Here is a 25,725-nt window from a genome sequence, read left to right on the forward strand (position 1 = left end):
TGAATCACATTGTAAATTTAGCTGCATTCTTTAAAAATGTTATTTATTTTCAGATTCAGATAAATCGTTCCTAATTGGTAAGTGGTAAGAGTTGTAGTTTATAAACAATGTAGTATTTTGTCTCATGGTTCTGATTTTTAAATTACTATACTTAATTTGGTATTCAAAACAGCGTTATAAGAAAGTAAGAAAGTTTTCATTATAAAAAGGTTGAGAAACCTGGTTTTAACTAATCTGCCCTAAGAAAAGAAGTTGATGAATGGCAGGATTTGTAACAGAGCAGAAACAGAAGGGAAATGAGCTTTTTCACTGTAATAGTTCAGTGGGTTCTTTCCGTGGAGCAGGAATCCCGAACTTCTCAGGGAGGCAGAGGTGTGAGAATCCAAAAACCCAAAAGAAGATGCATACTTGGTGAAGTTAAAAGGAAGAAGAAAAAAATTCAGTGTCCAGGAGAGTTCCTCACATGTGGTGGATAATACATAGTTTAGTTGACTCAGTGAACTTAGACCATTCAGTCATATTGGGCATTGGTATAATTTAGTTCTGCTATAATGTACAAAAATGACACAGAGGTAGTAAGAGTGATGAGAGACTTAAGCTCTTTCAGCATCTGCTTGAAGTCTTATTCACGTTTAAATGAAAATGGGGTCTCAGATACTAATTTGCCTCACTGCCATTTTCTCTCTAGGGAAGTAAAGGAAATGAAGGAAACTGCTATTTTGGACCTAATTTTAACCAAGAAAAGATTGATTGGTAAAATAGAAGTAGAAGGAACCTTTATCAATTTATTTGATAAATACATGTTGAGTGTCTGCTGTGGGCCAGCACTTGGAGGATTGTGACCACAATGTTTAAGCTTTTGAGCTAACTAAGGAGCAGATGGTGGATATAGCAGACATGTATTACAGACTTCAGGGGTAAATCCCAAATATTTCAGAGAAGAAGATATAGTTCTATAGCCTGAGACTCTGAAAGAGAAGATGAGTGAAGAGATGAGAAGCCCACCTCTACATTCAAATTAGGGCTCTTTCTAGGTACTCCTAAAGCTCCTCAAACAGTCTTGGCACATAGCTGATACCCAGTAAGTTTTACATATACATATATAAAATATGTGTGTATATGTATAAAATGAAAGAATCAACAATGAAATCTTGATAATATAATCATGATTATGTTTCCAAATTACCAAAGATAATGTACACATTCTGTCTTACACATACACATGTACTCCAAGTCTAACAGTCCATAACTGTTTGAATGATTAGAATTAGAGATTTGATAGTTCTAAAAAAAAAAAGAAGAGAGATAGTTATGGCTGCAAAGGGCATGTTCAAATTAACTCATAATATAAAAGAACATTCATTTATTTTATTTATTTATTTATTTTTTGAGACGGAGACTCGCTTTGTCACCCAGGCTGGAGTGCAGTGGTGCAATCTCAGCTCACTGCAGCCTCTGCCTCCCAGATTCAGGCAATTCTCCTGCCTCAGCCTCCTGGATAGCTAGGATTACAGGTTTGCACCACCATGCCCAACAAATTTTTGTATTTTTAGTAGAAACAGGGTTTCATCATGTTGGCCAAGCTGGTCTTGAACTCGTGACCTTAAGTGATCCGCCCACCTTGGCCTCCCAAAGTGCTGGGATTACGGGCATGAGCCACCGTGAGGCAGGGGCCATAAAAGACCATTTAAAAAGAATGCAAGGAGAGGCCAATAACCAAGAACAAATATCAAAGAGAGAGACAGAATCCCATCAGAAAAGTGTTAGGAAGCCTGGAATCCAGGGTGAGCTGGATAGTAAGTACAATAATACTTAATAAGTATTAAGTACTGGATAATAAGTATAAATTAAGTATAATATATTAAAAAAAATCCTAAAAACAACCAAAGATATAAAAAGCTGGCAAGAAACAATCCTACAGAAAATAATGGTGACAGAATAATCCAGATATGGAAGACTGGAATCCTAGTGATGTCGAGTTTTGTGCATTTTTTAATAATGATGTAGTTATTTCTGTCAAGACTGCAGTATTATTTTTATCTTTTTTATTATACAAATTTGTTTTAGTTTTGTAAAGAAAAAAATAAGAAAGAGACAAGATCTCTGATGAGAGAAAAACAAAGTACTATTCCTCCCTTCTTATTCTTGCCTTTTAATCAAGGATACTGATTTCTCACCTGTAAGGGTAAAACAAAATGTGAGTAAGAAGGAACTGAGGTCCCCAGCAGTGTAATGCTAGGCCCTTAGTGCCTCCTCATGGATTGGGGCCACCTGGCCCGGATTGCATCATATGCCTTGCTCACCTGTGACTGTTGCTGCAGTCAATCATCTGTGAGAATGGCAAAGAATGGAGAAAGCCCCCAGAAGCTTGGCGATTGACAAAAAGAGAAAACATAAAAGCTCAGCAAAATTCCGGAATTTATTCTGAAAACAGAAAACACTCAGAAAAGCAAGTGATAATCATTAGGCTCCAAGAAGTCAAGCAGGACTAAGTGATTTTCCTGTTCAGTAGAATAAATGGAATGCAAAGTGAAGAGAATGTAATAGATATGGTGTATATGAATTTCATCAACGCAGTTTTCACAATATCTCGGGGTTTCATTATGGATTTAATGGAGAAATAAGAACTGAATAACAGAATAGTTTCAATGGATTCACAACTAGGTTTGCATAACAAACCCAGAGAGTGCCAAAGAATGGGTCAGTGTAATTGCGGAGGGTAACCAGTATAGACTCTGTTCTATTCCAGATCTCTCTTTATCAGTGACATGAATGGTGATGATTTTGATGAAACAATAGAAATAACTGACATTTATTGAACTCTTATGTGTCAAAAACTGTTCTATTATTCTATATATATTAGTTTATTTAATCTTCACAATTCTGTGTAGTTGATATTGATAACCTTTTATCTCCACTTTATGAATGAGTAAACTGCAACACAGAGAGTTTAATTTCCTCAAGGTCACACAGTTCCTAAGTGGCAGAGCTGAGATTCAAGCCCAGACTGTGTACTTAATGGCATAAGTGACATAAATGATATCCTTCAATTTGTGAATGACCAAAGTGAAATGGACAGCTAAAGTGGAAAGTTACAGATTTGCTACCCAACAGAACCTTAATAGGCTTGAGAAATCAGCCAGATTAGTACGACAAAATTAATTTGAGCCAAATGTAAACACATGCACTTAAGGTTCAAAAAGAAAAATCAACTGCCAAAGTAAAGATTGGGGAAATGGGACTCAGGTCATATGAGGAAATCTTGGGGGTTTTAACTGACTGTAGGCTCATTATGATCAGTGTATACCGTGATGTGATTATCAAGAAAATGCAATCTTAGGCTGCATTTAAAAATGAATAAAACCACTGAGTATATATATGTATATGTGTATCTCAGGGTGGGAAGAATAAAGTTCTCAAGTTCTGACAAGACAAAATGTCTTACCCACAAATTAATTTAGGAATGTATTATATAAAGTTCTTTCCAACTCTGACATCCTTTGATTCTATGAACAAGTCTGTACTAGGATAGAGTAAAGCATACGTAAGATGAATCTGAGAATTTTGGAAGAGTGACCAGGTTTAAGGAGTGTCTGAAGGCACAGCTAGCACATTCATGGAAGGCAGTTGACTCCGTCTTAGCTAAGGGTTTAGTCACAAGTAGACTTGTACAGAAAAAGCTCTTATAGGAGGCATGGATCCCCATTGTAGAATAGTTTGAGCAAGGTCTGGATGGCTATTTAATGAGGATGTCGAATGCGGGATTAACTTACAGCTCAGGAGTATGTATCTCAGGGTGAGAAGACTCCAGACTATGTCAAATGAGGAATAAGTGCACTCTCAAGAATAAAGTTCTCAAGATCTGCCAAGACAAAATGTCTTATCTACAAATTAATTTGGGAATGGATAAATTCCCTTATACATAGAGTCCCAGGACTCCAGAAGAGTAAACAGTTACTGGATGTTGAGTTCAGTATTGAAGCTTCACCGACTTGCAGATTGTGGGTACATTAGGACCAGGAGATGCTTCTCATGAAGGTTGGGTTGAGTTACAAACCAACCCAAACATGCAAAATCTGTTAGAAGATATTTGTTTGTGTCATCCAACAGCTTCTTTAGATTTTGCTTTGAATGGTAAGTCATACCGTGTTTTCTAACAAAGCTATAGATTTGAGGCATTTCTGGCCCTGCCTGCAGGAAGAAAGGCTCTTTCCATCACCATCTCAGACTCCCAGGCATAAAAACCCAAAGGAAATAATTGACTTCTGAGAGTGTGCCTTGTAGGTATCAGCTGGACTTGACTTGGCTTCAATTTTTGCTTCAAGCTTTCAGACAACACATGACTAAGACAGAATGAGACCACTCTAGTTGCCTCATGGGAAGCTCGGGAAAATACTGCAAAAACAACATTGTTTCTCCCTTTGGAATTCTGGAGTTATAAGGCAGAGGTCCCCCATCTTCCTGAACTGTAAGTGAATTCCCTCTCCATCATCCTCATTCAATGGCCAGCCAGCTTCTGCTTGAACAGATTCTGTGACAGGAGTCTCACTACCTCCCAGGACAGCTTCACCTGCCCTTTAATGACACCAAATGTAACAGGAATAAAGGGAAAGGAACATAAGGAGATAGTAAGTTAAGGAATGGATAAGAAAGAATGTGGCCCAGGAAAGGGTATTCCATGGTGGTTTGTCCTCACTGGGAAGTGGGGAGCAAAATTTAAAGCACTGAGAAAATGTTGTTCCTCCCATTGATAATTTTCCTTCCCCCTTTGGCATTTTTGCCAAGCCAGCTTTACATCTACAATTCTAATTTTTGTGAATACTAAGACGTTGCAACTGGAATGAACCCTCTAAATAATTTTTAAGCTACATATTCCCTTAATTTGTATTGAACCAAAACAATGGCATCAGACTAGTGGAATGAGGAACAGCTTCGGAGTTAGTTTCAGAAGTTTCAGTCCCAGCCTTGCTATTGACTAGCTCTGGGACCTGGGCCTTAACATATAAGCCTTAGTTCCCTCATCTCTAAAGTGGAGATAATAATACCTACATGCAGATACATTGTGAGGTCTCAGTGAAATGGAATCATCCAGTGTGGTGCCTAAAGAGGGTTTTGTTTGGTTTGTTCACTGTTGTATCCCCAGCACCTAGGATGGTACCTGGCACAGAGCAGGTGCCCACTAAGTGCTAAAATGAATACTGAATGAATGAATGACTGTGGTCAGTAAATGACAGCTATTGCTAAAGGCATGGCAGAGCTGTCAGACACAAGAAGTGTTTGTAAAGCAAGAGGCTGATTATTCAGAGGCTTGAAGGATAATGCTTTGTCATAAGCTAAATTAATTTTTCCCCACCATACAGCATGGCTTTAGGATTCTTCAAAAACTGACTATGTTGGTCTGATGGTAGTGGGTTACCAGAACTTATTAACATTAGTGTCACTAAAGTTGGCATATAATCCCCCTGTGCTAAATTTGACTGCCTTAACAACAACAACAAAAAGAACAAAACTGACTAATACTGTGACCATTAGAGTCTTTCCTCCATCCTTACCCTATGTTCTGTATGAAACATCTAGAGGGGTCTCATTCTGTCTAGTCAAGTATCATTCGAAAGCTTGGAACAAAAAATGAAACCAAGACTTAAAGACTGGCTGGTAGCCATTCAGAAATAGATACAAATGTAGATTAAGTTTTGAAGACATTTTCCCTTTCTAATACCTCCTCGCATTTTTAAGAGAAGCATTTGGTAAAACAAACAGGAGTGTCTTTTCAGTGTCTGGTTATCTCTTTTTCCAGACTGAGTTTGGTAAATTATGTGATATTTGGTGTTAGTCATCTCACAGGATGTAAAATCAGGTAAAAATAAAACCAAAAGGAATCTTAAATATAATTTATGAGTTACTTTCCTAGAGGTAAGTGTAACTTGCCTATATAATTTTATTTTTTTGGAGTCCTTTAATATTTGTTAGATTAAAGCATATATTTTTACAAAACTAAAAGTACTGAAAGTCAGCTTGCACCAATTTAAAGTTATTTTAAAAGATCCTGTTTTCAATTCAGTATTTCAAGAATAACAGAGAAAATGCATAAGGTCTAGATTCAGAACCATGTAACCAAAAATGACAGTGGGGTGGGAGGGAGAATTGGGCTGGGATAGGATGAGAAGGAACTTTCCCATTTACTAAAAGAAAAATGAAACAAGGATATTACCTCTAGCTGCATTACGAACAGAACAAATGTAAACCACACCATATAGACACCTTCTCAAATACTGCCTTCTGATGTCATCTCATTGCTTACTGCCTGCTAATCTTATCTCCCTGCAGGAGCCAATCTTAAATTTATACTGCATCATAATTAACTAAACACATTGCATCTAGCAGAGACAAATCGTGGCCTCCCAGTAAATATTTATTAATTGACTTTTGTGTGCTAAGCAGGTAGGTTTTATTTCTGGCTTTACACATTAGTCAGTGTTTCTGCAAGCGAAGTTTCACTTTCGCTCTTCCTCATACCTGCAGTGCCATTCGATCATTGCCAGTATTGCCTCAAAGTAGTGCAAAAGAGCACTCCCTCTCTGAAGCCCTCTTTGATTAAGCTCACCTAAACTAAAGCCATCTCATCCCTCCAGAAGCCACTTTATGTACATGGTTGTAGTCATTTCAGAATTATTTGTTTACCATTTTGTTACATTCTTATTTCTCTTGGTTTTGATCCCCCTGTGCATGGCAATATACACCCCCACCAAGAATAGGCATTGGGTCTCAGTTGTCACAGGGACACACACACACACACAGGCACCCTCTACATGTAGTGTCTGGCCCAGGAGGAGCACATTCAAAGGACATGTTCCACAGTTAGATAATGAAATTGTTAGTATTAGTAAAATAAAACAGACATTCCTAATTATTTGTCTCTATGAATCGGCCAAGAATGGGTATAAATGGAATCAAAGCTGTGAGAGATGGACCTATTTCACCAAACAAGTAATCAAAACCTAATACATTTACACCTCAAAATTGGTGTTAGGTAGATTGAATAACTATGAAAGTCTTCCAAAGGGAAATAATATATGGTATTATATTTAGCTGAGAGGCCTGTGCATTATTTGAGCCACTGTACTAAAAAAGTTTTGTTTCATTCAATCTTTAGAAAAATGATTTGGAAGAGATTAAACTATGTATTGCTAATGCTTGTACACCATTGGAAGCATCTGGTACTTTTTGAACTTCCCCCAGTGTGAGTTGAGCCATAGGGCAGGCTAGAGCTCCGTGCAAAGTAGAGAGGATGTGTGTCTGCACTCCATCCTTTTATGCTACAAACTAAGAGTGTGGCCAAGGCAGGCCATGAGGTAGTTTATGAAGCGTCCGTAAAGTGCATGTAGGTGCCAACAGCAGTGAAAATCCCTCTCCGTGCTGGAGTTACATGGGTATGTAGGAGTGAGGCTAATGCTTAAATGTGTTTAGCATTGGGTGAAAATGAATTTTTTTTTCATACTCCATAGAAAAGGTTAACTTCAGTCTTTCTTTTTTGGACAAAAGTGTAGGCTTTGATGGAGAGGAACTAGAGAGCTATAGTCTAGTGACTTTATCCTGGGTATAAGGCTCTACAGTAAGAAGAAATAAAATCAGTAAAAGATGGTAGGCAAGTTACCAGGCTAAAGAGGGGATACATGGGGCCCAATAAGGATGATATAGAAGGTTTGGGTGCTTATGATTACACCTTGACTCTGATAATGACTAAAAGATATTGCAAGGTTGGAGGTATGCTGGGAGGAAGAGCAGAGTGGATTGGAAGGTGTGTGAAATGATGTGGCTAGAACAATATTGGACAGTGCTGGGTTTGCTGTTTTTTGAGATAGGGTCTTACTCTGTCATCCAGGCTGGAGTGCCAGTGGCATGATCACAGCTCACTGCAGCCTCCACCTCCTGGGCTCAAGTGATCCTCCCACTTCAGCTTCCCTAGTAGCTGGGACTACAGGCACATGCAACCACACCTGGCTAATTTTAGTACTTTTAGTAGAGACAGGGTTTCGCCCTGTTGCCCAGGCTGCTCTCGAACTCCTGGACTCAAGGGATCCACCCACCTCAGCCTCCCAAAGTGCTGGGATTACAGGCATGAGTGACTGTGCCCAGCCTGACAATGCTGGTTTTAAAGGGTGGCATTTAAAGTGATAACTTAGTATGAGGGGTTAAAAACTGGAGAAAAAATTATTAAAAATTCATTGCAAGCAAGACAGGAAGAATAAAATGAGAGGACATTTATTCCTTTCTTTCCATGTGTCTTCATTGAACACTTAGCTTGTCAAAGGCATTGTATTTGGAACTTTGGAAGAGAGAAAGGCAAAGTGGAATTTATCAGAAGCAGTCTTTTTAAAAGGAAGGAATTCTTTTTGTAACGTATTAAATCTGTTAAAGTCATGTATATTTGAAGCACTTTAAAACTATTTATTAATTTCCCATTACAGCATATTTCAGGTGACAAATTTCTATTTTGTATTACAGCTGGAAATGGAAAGTTCACTAAGATAGTAAATATGACCCCCTAGAATCCTGAGCATATAATAAATGATCAAAATGAGTTTTTATTATCTGTGACTGCATTAGAATAAACTAAAGGGAATTAAAATCATATGAATTCTTTCTTTTATTCATGTTGATACAATTACCTGAAATCATGTATGGAAAGAGGTTTAGTAATTTTTAGATTGTTCCCTTATTAGCTCCAAGGCTTTATTTGAACTTTGCTCTTTCTATGTTATGACTGTTTGTTGTCCTTTGAAGACAAGTACCTTAAGCTGTGAATTTGGTCACGAAAGCACTGAGCACATCTGATAGCTACAAAGCAGGAAACCGTGACCTGACATGGGTTTCCGATCCATTCTATGCGGAAATGGTATTGTAGTAATGGATTTGCTTCTGCCAGTGCAGCTGTTTTAAAAGCATGGAAAGCAAATGACCCTGTGGACACAGACAGAGCCCTGAGAGTTCGTATTTCCTTAGCAGGGCTGCAGTCAGGCCCCTAGCTTCGGGCCACCACCCTCTCCTCTCTGGAGTCACCCCACCTCTCCCATCAGGTGACAGTATGAGTTGGAAAAGGGACGGGTGTAGCCACACCAGGACAACTTGTGGTCAGAAGGTCAGGTTTCAAGGGCCGGCTCCATTACTGGCTGGATGCATGTTGGTAACCTCATAATCCTTAGATTCTCACCTGTAAAATGAGGACAGTGGGAAAGCTACCACATGAGCTATGAGAGCATCTATTTATATTCTTTTATAGCACTTTTATAGCACTTGCTGTGTGCCAGGCACTGTTGTAATCACTTTACAAACATGAACTCATTTCATCCTTCTTACCACGCTATGCCGTAGTTACTATTATTATCCCTATTTTACTGATGAGGAAACACGGCCTAGATCAAGGTACTTGCCCAAATCCCAAAACTAGTAAGAGGCAGAGCTGGGATTCAATCTTGGTGAATCGTAATTGCTTGTTTTCGGTCATAAGAACATAAGGAAGAATCTGTATTGCAGAAAATAGGCAGTGTTTACTCTGCGAGATTACTTAAGGGCCCAAGATCCTGTGCTTGGTGACAGAGGCACAGGGCTGGTGGTAGCAGCTTTCTAGGCCAACTGCTTGTGTGTGGTCAGCTAGATGGGCTCTGATGGTGGGGCCTGATCTGAGAGGGAAGTGAGCCTTTCTAAGAACATGTAGAATGTATGTGTTAGATTTCTAAAACTCAAACCAGTGAACAGGTAACATATATAGGACTAATGTGTGTGTAGATGGAGCAGGTCTGACAGGTAAGAAAACCCTCTACACTCTGCCCCAAATGTACTCTATCACATGCTTCTCACCCTGGCTTTTTGCCGTTAAACTGAATAAACATCAGGCAAGAACTTCACTTCCTTGTGTGAGCACATGCCCCTTAATAAAATGTATACCCCTGGACATGGTTTGTACATTTTCCATTTAATGCAAAATTAGCTAACAGATGTTTTCAATTAGGTGTAGAACCAGGAACTGGTTTCAGGGTGCAGTGCAAGAATGTATACTAATTGATTGATATGCCTGTCCTGGTGTCGCCTGGAAGATAAGAAGCCCTTAGCAGACAATCATGCCCAGAAACTGACCTTTGGAATGATGACTACAGTCCCAGCCTATACCTTCTCAGCCTCAGGGGCAGTGAGTGTAAAGGTTGCAAGTTCAGTCTTAGAGCTATACCTTCCCTAAGATAAGAAGGATGAAGAGCTGGCATTCACTAACAGGACCCTGAAGGCATTCACTAACAGGACCCTGAAGGCAAAAACACTGGGCAGTTTCACAAAAAGGGAACAAGTAGTCTCTCTGAAGGTGAGTCTTTCTGTTGCTCAGGTGACCAAGGCCACCAGCCCACTGCTGATTACTCAGCCACGCCCAAGATCCTGCTACTACCCTGGTTTCTGGCTGCACATTCGTCACTATTGAGATGACTTACTGGTCACAGTAAAAGCAAGTTGATAAAGGTGGCCAGTGGGGGAACAGAGCTTATGTGCCTCCTGAGAAAGCCAGTCGCTGGAAACTGGACTGAAAGCCCTGATTTGGAGCACGAGGAAACCTTAAAAAGTGAGTTGAGGTTGCATTTGCTGGGAAGCCATAGGAAGAACAGTAATGGGGTGGGAAAGGGGGCTGGCTGCCTGGGGGTACTCTCCAACTGGAAGTCCAAGCCCTGCCTTCACTCCCCAGTATTTCTTTCCCACCAAGTGCCAGTGTGTTTAAGGCAGTACATCATATACTGTTTTTGTTCCGCCAGTGCCAGTGACATTTCAAGGAACTAGGAAGAAACTGACTTTCTCTGCCGCTTTGAGAAAATTATTAAATGTTTACTAGGAGTGTTCTGACTCAATGAACTAGGATACTGTGAGTTTGTTGGAACAGAGGTTTTTGAAACCAGAATGTGCTGTGAAGAGATGATGGGTTCCTTTTCCACATTTTTATTCCATGACAACCGAGCCAGCTTCCCAGAGTTAGCTATAAACACAGAGCTTTTGTTTGCCAGGTTTAGTTAGGGGTTCTTTTTGCTGGTTCAGAGTTATATTGCAGAACCACAATCCATGTTTTCTTTGGACGTGAATATGCAGTGTTGTCCTTATAAAGATCCCATTAAAAGTTTAAAAAGCATACAGCCCCATCCCCAGCCCCGCTAACGGCAAGCGTGCCTCTAATACCTTTGCGCCTGACTCTCTGGGATGGGACTTTTGAGCTGGACAGACCACAGCCCCAGTGTTGCTATGCCCAGAACCTTGAGCCAGCTGAATTCCAACTCTAATTCTTCCAGTTCTTAATCTCATTTCCTTCCCCACTTCCTTGCCTGGCGTTCTCCTTTGTTTTTGTGTACATATCTGTCTTCGTCATTGATCTTTAAGCTCCTTTGGGGCCAAGAGCTCTGGAGCCAGGAGATATAAGTTCGAATCTTAGCTCAACCAGGTACTGAATAACTTTGTGACTTAGTGAGTAGCTTACCTCTCTGTGCTCATGTTTATTTTTCTATAAAATGGTGATAACGAAAATAGAAGTACACACTGCTTAGGGCAATTCTGAGAATAAAAGGAGTTAATACATGGAACGTGCTTAGAGCATTGCTGGGTATACGGTAAGAGTTCAGTAAGTGTAGCTTTAACCACTGCCACCATTCCCCACAGACCCTGGTGCATTGTTGGTGTTTAATGAATGTTTGTCAAATTATAAGAAAAAACATTGCCCTTTCTGTAGGAATTGCCCATAGCTAAAGAGATGGGGGAAGGAAAGGAAGAAAGGGAGCACATATTTCTTTTTCAACATTGGGGAGTTTGTGGTAAAGTACTTGGGGCTCTGGAGTATAAAGAACTATGTTTGATCTTTTGTCCAAACCCCTCTGGGATTTGGGATTTGCCAGCGGGTGGTGGGGGGGATGGGGGAGCAAAGCAGTGTGATCTGCAGGGAGAGAACCAATTACAGTGTGCTTGGAGAGGGTGGCATTTATTCTGCTGAACCTCTTCTCTGCTTCACATAACGTTGGCCACTTCACCTTTCCTGAGATGTCTCTGAGGATGGGCATATTTTAAAGACTTGAGCTTACATCATCGCATCTTGAAAGAACCGAGTATAATTGAGTTGCTGATACAAGTGGGTACTTGCACCAGGTCCGGGTCACCCACATCTCTATGGAAACACATGTTTGCTTTAAAGCCCAGCAATCAGAAGCAGATCCTTATAGGAGCCAGCATTGGGTCACTTTTAGAAAAAGGCATTTATTTATATTCTCAAGCCAGCAGAGACCTATGAAATGAAATAATTTAAAATTAAATAGAAAAACCATGCCGTAGGTGAATGCTAATAAAGCCTGCCGTGCATCCTCCTCCCCCGTGCTTGCACTGCCTCGGATCCGCCGCATTTATTTTAGCTGTCCTTTGCTCTTTTGTGCCCATTTGCATTCTGCTGCTGTGAGGAGGTGGTTTGGCACTTTATGCAAAAATGGTTAATCTTCATTCATAAGCATTTGCCAGTACTAAAATGGAAAATTCAAAGCTGGGACTGCCATAAAGTGTGTTTTGTGTTCCGCTCTGCCGTGTACGTGCAGCATATACAACAGTGTGCGCCACGCAGATGACTCTGCCTGCCATACAAGCACTCAGCACTCGGGGCTGTTGAGTGAAGAGGTTCTCCCATGAAGGTCTCAAACTTGCATGAGCACATCTTGCCCTAGATCTGCTCAAGTGATATTCTAAGTGATTGGAAGCTTTTATCTGCCTCTGAAAGCAGGCCTTTTCAAATAAGTATTGACTGTTAATGACCTGTTTAAATAAAACATTCAATTTTCTTTCTTCCCCCCACAAAGAACTTAGTAGGCAGTGACATTTCTAAACCAAAGGCTAACCCTGCTTTTCAAAAGAGGCCAAGCCAGAGCTTTTAAATGTGAAATTTTTTTCTGACATTTGCCCTTAAAATGCTTTTCAGTGAAGTTGTTCTAACAGTGGGTTGAGTACATTGAAATGTCTTTGAATGAAAATGCAACCTTGAGTTTTTTTCTCCAAATTAAACAAAAAATGCCAATCTAAGTATATTCATATGAAATTCATATTTCAGTCACCACCCTGTTTCATTGTTTATGTTTCTCAGTCCTAATAATTAAAGCGACTTTCCTCTAAGGAACAAGAACTTTTATTAAACTATGGAAATTAAACCACAGAAACAAAGAGCAAAAACACTTGAAATATAAGAGACCTCAGTCATTACCATGCCAGATAAGGAGTAGCAAAGGATGGAGGGAAAAGGAGGAGGGGACAAAACGGAAGAGAAATTAGGCAGTTTAACAGTTAGGCCACAGAAAACATACCTAGTACTAAGTTTAGACCAAATCTCAGTTTTGTAGAAGGAGCACTTGTTTCCCTCTTCAGCTGGCATGCAAGTGCCCCTGATTGTGCTTAGGGCCCTGGATGGTTAGTCTCTGGTTTAAAAGTGACCTGTACAGAGAAATAGCCTACTACTGTACATCATTGGAGACAGCACCCACGCCTTTTATAAGTGTTTCCATCAACTCCCAGTGCCTGTACAAACCTGTAGTACCTGAGAGCCAAAAGAGACCACAGAGTTCATTTCCTCCAACCTGGAGATCTGAGGCCCTCGTGCCACAGTGTGGCCTGTCAGGATGAATGATGCCCTTTATAGACAGATGTGAAGTTCTTCCAACTCTCCCTATCGAAAGGTACCTGTCTTGTTTCCCATCCTCTCAGAGCACTGCTGTCTGCTAAGGGCCAATTGACGGCAGTAGGAGAATGAAATAAATTAATCTGTGATAGTGCGCCTTCTTCCAGAGGTAATATATTGCATGCCTTCAACTAAGTAGAAATGCATATGTCTCTTGAGAAGCCATACTCAGAGATACTGTTGGATGCTGTTTTGCCTGAGAGATTTTTGCTGCTTCTCAAATCACATGGCATAATTGACTTCCTACGCACAAAATCAGTCCTGATTCTTCCCCTCTGAGGCAGCCATGAGAAAATGTCTCAGGATCTACGTGATCATAGTGATGCAGGATTTTTGAATAGCATTGTCTAGGCTATACCAAAGTCAGGTACACAGACACTTTAATTACTCTTAGTAATTAAGTTAGTAATTCAGTTAGTTATGCCTTTAGACCCCAGAATGTCACAGAGCCACTGGGCAGCATCACAGCTCGCAAGAAACAATTTGTTGGCTGAGGGCCCACTAACTGCAACTCTTTGCACCTTCACCTGAGGTAGGAAGCTGCAGGAAAACAGCCGTTTTTTGGTGGGGTCAGGGTTGTGGTGAATGGAGTCACTCTGTCACCCAGGCTGGAGTGCAGTGACATGATCTTAGCTCACTGCAACTTCCGCCCCACCTACCGGGTTCAAGCAATTCTCCTGTCTCAGCCCACCCCATCCCCCTCCCCAGTACCTGGGACTACAAGCACACGCCATCATGCCCAGCTAATTTTTGTATTTTTAGTAGAGACGAGGTTTTGTCATACTGGTCAGGCTCGTCTCGAACTCCTGACCTTAGGTGATCCACCCGCCTCGGCCTCCCAAAATGCTGGGATTACAGGAGTGAGCCATCGCACCCAGCCAAAAATAGCCATTTCTTTAAAACAAGTTCATTTATGCCCATTCCTGTGTGAGTGGAGTGGTTTCACACTGCAGTTTGTGCATCCTGCAAATGCGCAAGGCATATACTGTGGGCCTGTCTGGCCTGAGAAGGCAGGTCCCGTGGAACGGTTTTATTCCCCTGGTGGAGTTCTTACTGCATTTCATAGACAGTGAGCCCTGTGACTTGTTTATGATGGTTTTGAGGTGCTGTTAGCCCAATGGCCGTGGGCTTGCTGAGTTGGACTGCCTTAGGTTTGAGTCCTGGCCCTGCCACTTAACTGTGGGACCTTGAGCAGTTACTAGGTCTCTTTGTGCTTCAGTTTCCACGTATGTAAAAATGGGGATAATCTTAATTTCTATTCGTAGGGTTGTGACGGTAAAATGAAAAAAAATGTATGTCAAGCACTTAGCAGAGTGTCTGGTACGTTATAAGTTCTCCAGAAGTGTGCTAATTATTATTAATAATATATTTTTGAAAAGATTATTCCTTAACGACGTAATTTGTAGGAAACTGGCCTTCCCCTTATCTCTCTAGGCTTCCATGAGAATCTGTTTCTTGTGTGTAGTGTTTGGGATTAAGGAAGAGGCTCTTTCTCTATGTTCCAGGATGGAGACACTAGTAGTTCTCACGGTTTTGCTAGTGCACGTCCGAATACCCTTCGGGGCTTGTTAAGCACTGACTGCTGTGCTGCCCCTGCCATCCAGAGCTTCCCTTTCTGTCTGGTGAGGGGCAGAGTATTTGCATCTTTAACAAGTTCCCAGGTGATGCTGAGGCCACTCATCTGGGAACCACACTTTAAGAACCCCTGCTCTAGGACAGTACTTTCCAGTAGAAATATAATGTAAGCCACACATGCAATCATACATTTTCTAGCAGTCACATTAAAAAAGTGAAAAGAAGTGGATGAAATTAATTTTAATATTGTATTTTATTTAATCCAATCTATCAAATGCTATCATTTCAACATATAGTCGATATAAAAAGTATTAATGAGACAGCTTATATTCCTTTTTTTGTACTCAGTCTTTGAAACTCGGCCTCTATTAAACCCTTCCAGCACATTTCACTTTAGACTAGCCACATTCCAATCTGGCTTTGCATGAAAATGACCTGGGAGTCACTGTTTTCCATCACAACTTCCCCACACCAACTGACCTTGGGGCCCAGAAATCTCAGTTTTTCAGAGCTCCCTGGTTAAGTCTGTTGATTAGCCAGAAAGTCAAGTCGATCCAGTCTCTACCAACTTGGTCATTTTCCCTCTCTAAGTCATACGTCATGACATTTGGCATTTACCCACTCCAGCTTACATTATGATAATTTATGAAATACCCTATTAACGGCCCCAAATATGCAGTATGATTTCTGTTTTTACAAATCATGGGAAATTTTGCATTAATAACCTTGAAAATTTTGTTAAAATCATTACTTAAAATGTTTTCTTATATATTTCCTATGGTTTCTTAAATCCAGTTCAAGCAAAGTGATGTAATACCCAAGAACAGGAAAGTAAACCTAAGAGCATTAATGGGTTTCAGAGAAACGAAAGTGAAACTTTATTACTGCCTACACAATCAAACAGGAGGGAGAAAGGAGACAAGCAAGTCAGAAAGCGATTTGATAGGTCAGTACATTGATAGAACTTTGCATGTTTTATGTGATTGCATTAGAAACATAAATATATATTTTTAAAACTTTACAGATAACTGTCATACATATTAAAATTTGTTGAATTATATCAATTGGAAATACAGAGACAGACATATTTGCCAGAATGTCTATTATTTGGGTTTATTTTTCATAAAACATGTTTATCTTTGTTCTAAGCTAATAGATTTTCTGGCTACTGTTAATGCATATTCTGTAAGATTTTTGCTCAGTGATCAGTTCAATATAATTTTGTGTTTGAAGTGATTGGTGGTAACCATATTTGTGGTTCATGAATTTTATTTATTTATTTATTTATTTATTTGAGACAGAGTCTTGCTCTGTCGCCCAGGCTGGAGTGCAGTGGCGCAATCTCAGCTCACTGCAAGCTCTGCCTCCCGGATTCATGCCATTCTCCTGCCTCAGCCTCCCCAGCAGCTGGGACTACAGGCGCATGCCGCCATGCCGGCTAATTTTCTGTATTTTTAGTAGAAACAGGGTTTCACCGTGTTAGCCAGGATGGTCTCGATCTCCTGACCTCGTGATCCACCCACCTCGGCCTCCTAAAGTGCTGGGATTACAGACGTGAGCCACCGCGCCCAGCTGTGGTTCATAAATTTTATACTAGAAAAGTATATATAGATGATGTATTAAAATGGTGAAAATCTTTCCTTTATGACTAGTATGTTTCCCTAATAAGTTTTAACAATTTCCTTGATCTCTATTTTTCTTTAGGACATATGTAAAAATTAGATGATTATATCTACATATGTTTATAATGGTATTACTGAAATCTAAATTGCAATTTTTAGGAAAAAAGTTTTAAAAAATGTCTAAGCTATTGAAATGTTGCACCAATATCAGGACTTATATTTCTGAGTATCTTAATTTTGTGTTGATTGATTGGTATGTATGGAACATGTATTCGTGGACTTGAATAGTTAGCCCGCAGTAATTGGTCTGTTCCAATAACAATTTTAAATGATAATAACAAGGAGAAACCAGGTTCTTCTCAAGAAGTCAAAGATCCCTGTACCTTTCTTATAGATTTAAAAGCTCCTATGGTCGATACATGTTAAGGTATGAGTATTCAGTCATGTTTGGCAGTGATACACTACCAAGCATGATGACCAAGATGTCAGGGAGAAGGTCTGTTGTCCCCAGACATCTGTTACTCACTGTAGGTCCTAAAAATCACAGCATTAGAGGCTTCTTGGGCTTACCTAGATGTCTGCACCTTAGAGGGCTGAGGCTTCACGTTGCTAAACCCTGGGCCTGTCATGTGAAATCAGGTGAAAATATATTGAAAAGTTCCTTGACTACTTTAAACAATTAAGATTTAGATGAAATTGAACTGACTGGGCAGATATAGTTCATAGCAGAAAAGAGAATCTCAAAATAGGGACACAGCACTGTTTCATTTTCATAGCAGGGAGGGTCAGCTCAGGAAAGGTAATGAGCACATGATGTTATGCAGGGGCAAGGTGGGCTTCCGGACGTTCTGGAGGGACTAGTGCTGATTGGAGGGTGCAGACACTCAACGAGGACCTTCAGGACACACCGAAAATAACCTCACCTGTCCCACAGTTTCCCCAGTGTTTGTCCTTAGCAGTAGAACCCAATTTGACTATCTAGTCACTTAAACTTATAATTTTTTTTTTTTTAGATGGAGTCTCGCTCTGTCGCCCAGGCTGGAGTGCAGTGGTGCGATCTTGGCTCACTGCAAGCTCTGCCTCCTGGGTTCATGCCATTCTCCTGCCTCAGCCTCCCGAGTAGCTGGGACTACAGGTGCCCGCCACCACGCCCAGCTAATTTTTTTGTATTTTTAGTTGAGACAGGGTTTCACTGTGTTAGCCAGGATGGTCTCGATCTCCTGACCTCGTGATCCGCCCACCTTGGCCTCCCAAAGTGCTGGACCACAGGCGTGAGCCACCGCACCCGGCCAACTTACAATTCTTTAAGGCAAACCAAATTTATGGTCTGTTTAAATTAGAACCTTTTAACTAGTTCCCCATTGCCTCTGTTATGCACCAGCTAGCAGAAAGCTGTGATATTAGAAACAGTAAGATTTTATTTTACTGTGATATGGAGAGGGTATTGGAACCCACCTGGAAGATGGAGCCTGTAGAGGCAGCCTTCCACCTGGGAAAAATAATTGAGAGTAAAATGGGCAAGGAATGGGTCCCTTTAATTATTTTTATCTTATTTTCCCATCTGAGAAAATAGCCCCATTCTACCCTCACAGCCAGCATTTTTCTTCCACAAAAAAATAAAATTATGATTTGAATAAAATTGTAATTAATTTTACTAGCATCAGTCCCAAAGAAGAGTCTTCCTTGAGTTAGACTTGAGGTCAAAGAGAAAAAGAATTGCCAAGGAGATGTGAGCGTGTGTGCGTGTATGTTTTCTTACGAATATAGCTTACCATCCATTGTGACCACGTCTTCAGATCTCATAAATTTTCTCTCTTCAATGGAATTCCTCCCTGATTCCTCTGTGGATTATAACATTTCAGCTTTAGAGAATGCTGCACATCCAAATCCTAGACATCAAAGCCCAAATGCAAAAACAAAACAAAAGCTTTTTCTGTTAGATTTCACATATCCGTAATGGCAAAATTAGATGTGTCCAGAAGAATCAGCTGATCTGGTCTAATGAAAGTCATTGTGGCTCACAGATTCATTCTTAATGGCACCAAATTCAGCTGTCACCATTCAGTTCTTCATAGTTCTTAGGTATACCTCTCTCTCTCCTCCCCCTCCATCACCCTCTCATACACACATTCATATACTATCACACACTGAAAAATTCATGTATATACAATGTATGTTTACATGATGCCAAAACTTTCATTTGAATAAGAAAATCAGCCATCCAGAAGTCTTCCAATATAATGATTGCAGACTGTCTTGCAGGCTTGTAATGACCAACCAAAGGCTTTACTTTCCACCCCTGGCTTGTAAACAAAAACACCTAATTATTTGTTCTTGTACTTCACACATCATTCATGTTCACTATTAGAAATAATCAGAAAAGAATCCTCTTCTTTACAAACGAGTAACTTTCAGGGTCAGGAATAAGTGAAAATAAAATTCGAGTGTTATTTGCCAGCTATTAGGTTGGTACAAAAGTATTTGGGGCCTTAGCCTTACTTTCAATGGCAAAAATCACAATTACTTTTGCACCAACTGACTCTCCTATATGCCAAGTCCAGGGATATAGAACTTACCATTTGGAGGGTGTTTTCAATAGATGGGGCACTTTTATGGAGCATTTGGGAAAGCGCTGCTTTACTGGAAGCAAGTATGCAGGGTCTCTCCTGCTAGCATGTCCAAATGCTTGTGTCAGTGGCAGTAATATTTGGGAACTTATAAAAATAAAATGTTACTGTTTCTAATATTTGATAATTTGTCTCTCTGGATTCCTAGTTGAGAATAATTTGAGTAGTAATAGAGTTAACATTGCGTATTACCAAGCTTTCATCCTAAAATCAGCAATAGATAATGGATCTGAATTTATGCTTTATTTAAGACGTAAGTGTAAAAGAAAATAGTGGGGAAGAATCAGAGAATTTTTGCAAGTTATCCCTAGCATGTGTCTACTCTGGAGGTGGGTACACTCTTTATAAGAAGAGAAAAGGAATATAAGAAAGTGTTTCAGTGGTTCTTGATTGACAAAAAGCATTCAACATGCAAATAGGTGGTATATGTTGATATCTTGGCCTGACTGGCTGCTAATTTCTGAACCAATCTGTTTGTGCATTTAAGTCATTTATTCTCTATTTCAAAAAGATTGAATCTATTAAAGTCTTAAGATCTGTCTTCCATTATAATGGTGAAAGATTTTGACCAGATAAGGGAAAAGAAAACACAACAGCTTGATTTTGGGAACACAGATCTTCTCAGAGGGGGCCACTTTACAAAGAGATTGGACACCAAAGGCAGAAAACCTAAAGATTTTGAAGAAACAGAAGGATTATGGGCAGTTTTAAGGGTCCATTTGAAAATGGAGATTATGAAATTATGGACAATAAAAATTACAATGAAGATAGATATGTATCGATCTGGAATGTTGCTCATGATATGTTGGTAAGTGAAAAAACAAATTTAAAACTGTTATATTCTGTTGGAGAGTAAGGCAGGAGAGGTGGCAACTTTAGATATGGTGGTCACCTCCTCTTGGAGGAGGTGATAACTCAAGCTAAGATAAAGACTGCAGAGGACAGGTGCATGGCTCACACCTATAATCCCAGTGCTTTGGGAGGCCGAAGTGGTAGGATCGCTTGAGCCCAGGAGTTTGAGACCAGCCTGGGCAACAAAGTGAGACCCTTGTCTCTACAAAAAATACAAAAATTAGCTGAGTGTGGTGGTGCATACCTGCAGTTCCACCTACTTGGGAGGCTGAGGTGGCAGGATCGCTTGAGTTGAGGAGATGGAGGCTGCAGTGAACTGCGATCACGCCACTGCATTCCAGCCTGGGCAACAGGTAGGTTTTCCTTTAGGTTTGTTTTGAGACAAGCTCAAAAAAAAAGATTTTTGAGACGCACCCCCCCCCCCAGAAAAAGACTGCAGGAAAGGAACAACCCTGCAAAGATCTGAAATTAGAGCATTCCAGATAGAAAAGCTGAAAAAAAAAAAAAAAAAAAAGAAAAGAAGTTGTGGGGTGGATTCTTATGTTTAAACCTGGGATAGTTTTCTCCTGTTTTTTTCCGTAGTGCTTGGTATTGTTATGTACATATAGGAGAGATATATTCAATAAATGTTTGTTAGATTACCTAGGAGCTGATAAAAGCTTTGAGACAGTGAGGACTGTGATGACAACACTTAGTTAAAATAGGTACAATTTCCCTTCTCTCTATTTTTGACCATCTTTCTTTTACATAATAGGAAGAAACACAATTTAGATAAATTCCCATCTGTCTTTGTCGTTTTTCATGTCAATACAGTATGAATAAAAGATTTTACTTTGTTTTCTAGAGTTATTGTAACGTGCTTTTAGAACATGTCTAAGTCAGATGCTTAGCTTGAAAGTATTTTTACATTCTAAAATGATATTTATGATTATGACCGAATGAAGTTGTTTACTGTGTTGGAAGAGAGTGTAAAAATAACACATTGAGAAATCAATTTTAAAACTTAATCTTGTTTTCCTTCTTTATAGGGCCTATTCCACTAGAAGCAAGATGGCTGAACTCAATACTCATGTGAATGTCAAGGAAAAGGTAAGATCAAGTTATACGTTGGCTCACAGAAACTCCAAACTAGGTAATGCAGTTCCTAGCAGGTAAAAACTCAATTACAGTGGAGAAAGGGAAAATGGTTTTGGGGGATACGTAGTAAGTTTGCCACAACAGTAAACTGTTCAGCAGAAAGAATCATAAGTAACGTTTACTGAAAGCATGTTAAGCATATGACACTCATTTTTTCATTTACTCTTGACCATCACCCCATAAAGAAGATACTGTTGTTATTTCCATTTTACAGAGGTGGAAGTTGAGAAACAGAGAAGTAATTTGGCTAAGTTAACGTAGCTGGTAAACAGCAGAGCTGGGTTTTGAACCCATGCAGTGTGCCATTCCACAGTTCATACTCTTCACCCCCAGGCTGGGTTACATCTAAGAGCAAGGGTATTATATTACCTCTTCAGAAATGGACTCAGAGAGAGACATCCAGTCTATCACCTGGTGGTCATGCTGGGCAGCCTTTGAAGTTTCTTTCAACGCTGAGAGTTCATGACTCTGAAAATCCCCACTTCTCATGATTTGTTGGAGACTGATTCCACTTCAGAGCTCTTTCCAAGTCTATGCTGCGTCCTCCACTGAGGGTCAGAATCCCTCACTTGCCACATATGCTGCCTTGTAATGTTAGCTCTTAAGGATCATAAACCATAGACCATGAAGATAAATTTGTCCAACCCGTTTGTCTGACACCATAGGAACTGAGGCCCTAGCACTGGTTTGCTAGTGGTTGTATAGGCAAGTGGGAGAGCCTGGACAGGAGCCCAAGCCACCACAGTGCTGGTGCACCTTCCACAGCATCACCCCACAGCCTTCTCTGGACTGTAAACCATGTGAAGGCAGGAGTTTGTCTTTCATCTCTTTGTATCCTCACCATACCAAAAATACAGAGTGAAGGATGAGAGAAGTGACATTTGTGAAGCCATTACTATTTTTTCTTTCACTTAGCAACAGGGTAATAGACCCAAACACCACTCTAGATGCCTGGGGTATGGCCCTGAACATGTAGATGAAGTTCCTGCTCCCATGGAGCTCACATTTTAGGGCAGGGAAGCAGAGAATAAACACAAGAATATCTAAATGAACACAGTTGTTCCAGGCGGTGATAACAACTGTGGAGAAAACAGCAGGGCGGTGTGATGAAGGCAAGGGGAGGTGGCTCCTCTGTGTGGGGTGGTCAGGGAAGCCTTTTGGAGGAGGTGACATTTGATTGAGATAAAGATGGGGAAATAAACAACCATACAAAGATCTGAGGACAGAGAATTCCAGACAGAGAGAAAAGCAAAGCAGATGCCTAAGGTTGACTAAGTTGAATGTGTTTGATGAGCAGGTGGTCAGTGTGGTCCAGGTGTGGTAGACAAAGGTGATTGGTGATGGGAGATGAAGTCCAAGAATACCACTTAGAATCCTGGCTCTCTACCCAGGTCCGTGGATCTCCAAGGGATCGCGGTTAGAATCCATGGGTCCATGAATGTAGATGAGAACAAATACATTTTTATCTTCACTAACATCTAAATGAAATTTACCGTTTCCTCCAGTCATGAATGTAGGCAAAGGCAAAAAAAAAAAAAAAAAAAAAAAAAGCCAGAGTAGGGCCAGGTGTGGTGGCTCACACCTGTAATCCCAGCACTTTAGGAGGCTGAGGCGGGCAGATCGCCTGAGGTCGGGAGTTCAAGACAGCCTGACCAACCTGGAGAAACGCTGTCTCTACTAAAAATACAAAATTATCTAGGTATGGTGCCAGACACACGTAATCCCAGCTACTCAGGAGGCTGAGGCAGGAGATTCGCTTATACCCAGGAGGCAGAGGTTGGGGTGAGCCAAGATCGCGCCACTGCACTCCAGGCTGGGTGACAGAGCAAGACTTTGCCTCAAAAAACAAACAAACAAAAAACCCACAGTAGAGCAGCAGTACCCGTGACTTTCACAATTAAAAATCACAGATATTTTCATATCCAATTACATTTGTTGCAGATATCCTGAAATGGTTGTCCGTCATTACTTCAAACTTACTGTAGTTGAAGAACCCTGTTACTATATAATGTTATTTGATGTGTTAATAGAGAAATACATATATTACTGTAGCATGTTTGTTTTTTATTAATATTCTAAGTATATTTCAATATAAGTAGTTTCCTTTGTAATCACAGGTAGTTTATTTCATGAATTTTAAAACATTATTTTGAGAAAGACCCCAAAGGCTTCACCAGACTGCCAAAGGAGGTCCATGTACTGAAAGGTTTGGAACCCATAATACTGCCATGTAGGGCATTATTCAGAGAGCAAAAAGAAGCTGTTGGAAGGTTTTAAGCTGGAATATGACTTGATCTTACATGTTTTAAAAATCTCACCTGGCTCCATTAGCGACTGTGCTACATATTTTATAAATCTTCATGTTAAATAACCTTTCTGTTTGATGAGGACACTGAGGCTTGAGGTCAGACTTGTCTTGGTCAAAGTCAAACTCTCAAGAAATGTGGAGGAACAGGGATTCAAACTCAGCTGTGTTTGGTTCTAAAGCCTGTACCCTTTCCACATATTACTGCTTCTCAGGGTTTTCCATCAAAATGACCCCAAGACACAGAAGGACTAATGTGTTACCCCAAGTCTCTGGGCACATGGTCAAAACTAACTTCTGACAACATACAATTTCCTTGGAGTATTATTACATGTTGTCTTAAAAATCGATGCAAAATTTTTATCCATTGTATTTAATAATATATTCCACACATTATTTCAGTATAAAACCACTGTAACTTTGTGATACTTATTATGAAATATATATACCATTCCTAAAATCCTTGGTATCTTCAAAATGATAAGTGTCTTTTTGTATGCTGATGAGCTGATCTTTGGCTGAGGGCTCTTGGATATCGTCCAATAGGGGCTGGTTGCCCAGGGAACCAACCAGATGATTAGAGGGTTGGAATTTTCAGTCCTACCCACCAAACTGGCAGGAGGAGAGAGGAGCTGACGTTTAAGTTGATCACCAGTGGCCAATGATGTAAGCAGTCATGCCTATGTAACGAAGCCTCTGGAAAAACCCAAAAGGACTGAGCTAAATACTTGGAGGTTTGGGGTGGTGAACCCAGAGAGGGCATGTTAGCTTTGAGCCCCTTTCCACATACCTTGCCCTGTGCATCTCTTCTCTCTTGTGTTCATCAGTAACCTTAATAATATCCTTTGTAATAAACGAGTAAATGTGTTCCCTGAGTTCTGTGAGCCACTCTAGCAAATTATAGACAGTCCCTTATTTATGGTGGTTTGATTTAAGATTTTTTGATTTTATGATGTTCCAAAAGCCATTTTTTTTTTTTACTGTTGATATTTTTTACTGTTTTTTTTCCCCCAAATATTTTGGTTCTGTGGTTGGTTGAATCCACAGATATGGAACCTGTGGACATGGAGGGCCAATTGTACTTGTGCTGGTATCTGAAGTGGGGGTGGTCTTGTGGAACTGAGCTCTCAATCTGTGGGATCTGATGCTATCTCCAGGTAGACAGTGTCAGAATTAACACTGGGAGAACTAAGTGGGAGAACACCCAGCTGATGTCTGCTGAAGAATCCACTGCTGAACGATTACTTGGTGGAGAGAATTCCCCCACACATTTGGGTGACCAGAGGTCCCCAGAAGTATTCTGCATTGTGAGAGCATAGTAGGAGAAGCGGAGTTTGTTTTTTCCTATATCTTTACCAACTTATTGGCCATTGAGTAAAAAATAGCAGCAAGATGTCCCTTTTATGTCATGGCTTCTTCATATAATGTCTGAACTCACAGTCATATATTCAAGTGAGAATATGTATTCCCCAATTTGAGAAGCTGGGTTGGGCGCCATGGTGCTGATCGAGGATCGGCAGCCCCTTTCCTAATATCTGTTGAGATAGAACAGCTCCTAAAGTTGGACCATGGAAAGGAAAAGCACTTTAAAGAATCAGACTCATAGCAATTGATCCCTGCAAAACATGGCTGGTGGACAGACCAATATGGTAGGCACAGCAGCCGACATTAGAGTGTCTTATTCAAAACAGAGGTGGCATCATGCCAATGAGGGAAAATAGGCTGATCTGTTAGCACACAGATCACAGAGGTTCAGTGTGAATGCTCCATGCATAGGCTTAAGAGCCACAGTCATCCCACTCCTCATGAGCAGTGTCAGATGTCCACCTGACAATTAACAGTAGTGTTTTCCCACTGCATTTCCGTAACTTATCAAAATGT

General features: G+C 40.3%; 1 protein-coding gene across 12 annotated transcripts in view; it reads left to right on the top strand.

Annotated features, from left to right (window-relative positions):
* Positions 1 to 25,725, top strand: part of SPATS2L (spermatogenesis associated serine rich 2 like) — a 173,312-nt gene that overhangs the window by 62,012 nt on the left and 85,575 nt on the right. For 10 of the 12 annotated variants that reach the window (XM_003820717.6, XM_055108937.2, XM_003820714.5 and 7 more), the window contains one exon: positions 21,431 to 21,491. In XM_003820717.6, coding sequence (XP_003820765.2) covers positions 21,453 to 21,491 — 39 coding nt within the window. In that variant the 5' untranslated portion in view covers positions 21,431 to 21,452. Of the gene's footprint in view, positions 1 to 10,375; positions 10,607 to 16,097; positions 16,248 to 21,430; positions 21,492 to 25,725 lie in introns of those variants that run through there. The other 2 variants (XM_034954777.4, XM_063595512.1) reach the window with 2 other exon arrangements.

This window comes from Pan paniscus, chromosome 13, assembly GCF_029289425.2.
Source record: "Pan paniscus chromosome 13, NHGRI_mPanPan1-v2.0_pri, whole genome shotgun sequence".
Lineage (NCBI taxonomy): Eukaryota > Metazoa > Chordata > Mammalia > Primates > Hominidae > Pan > Pan paniscus.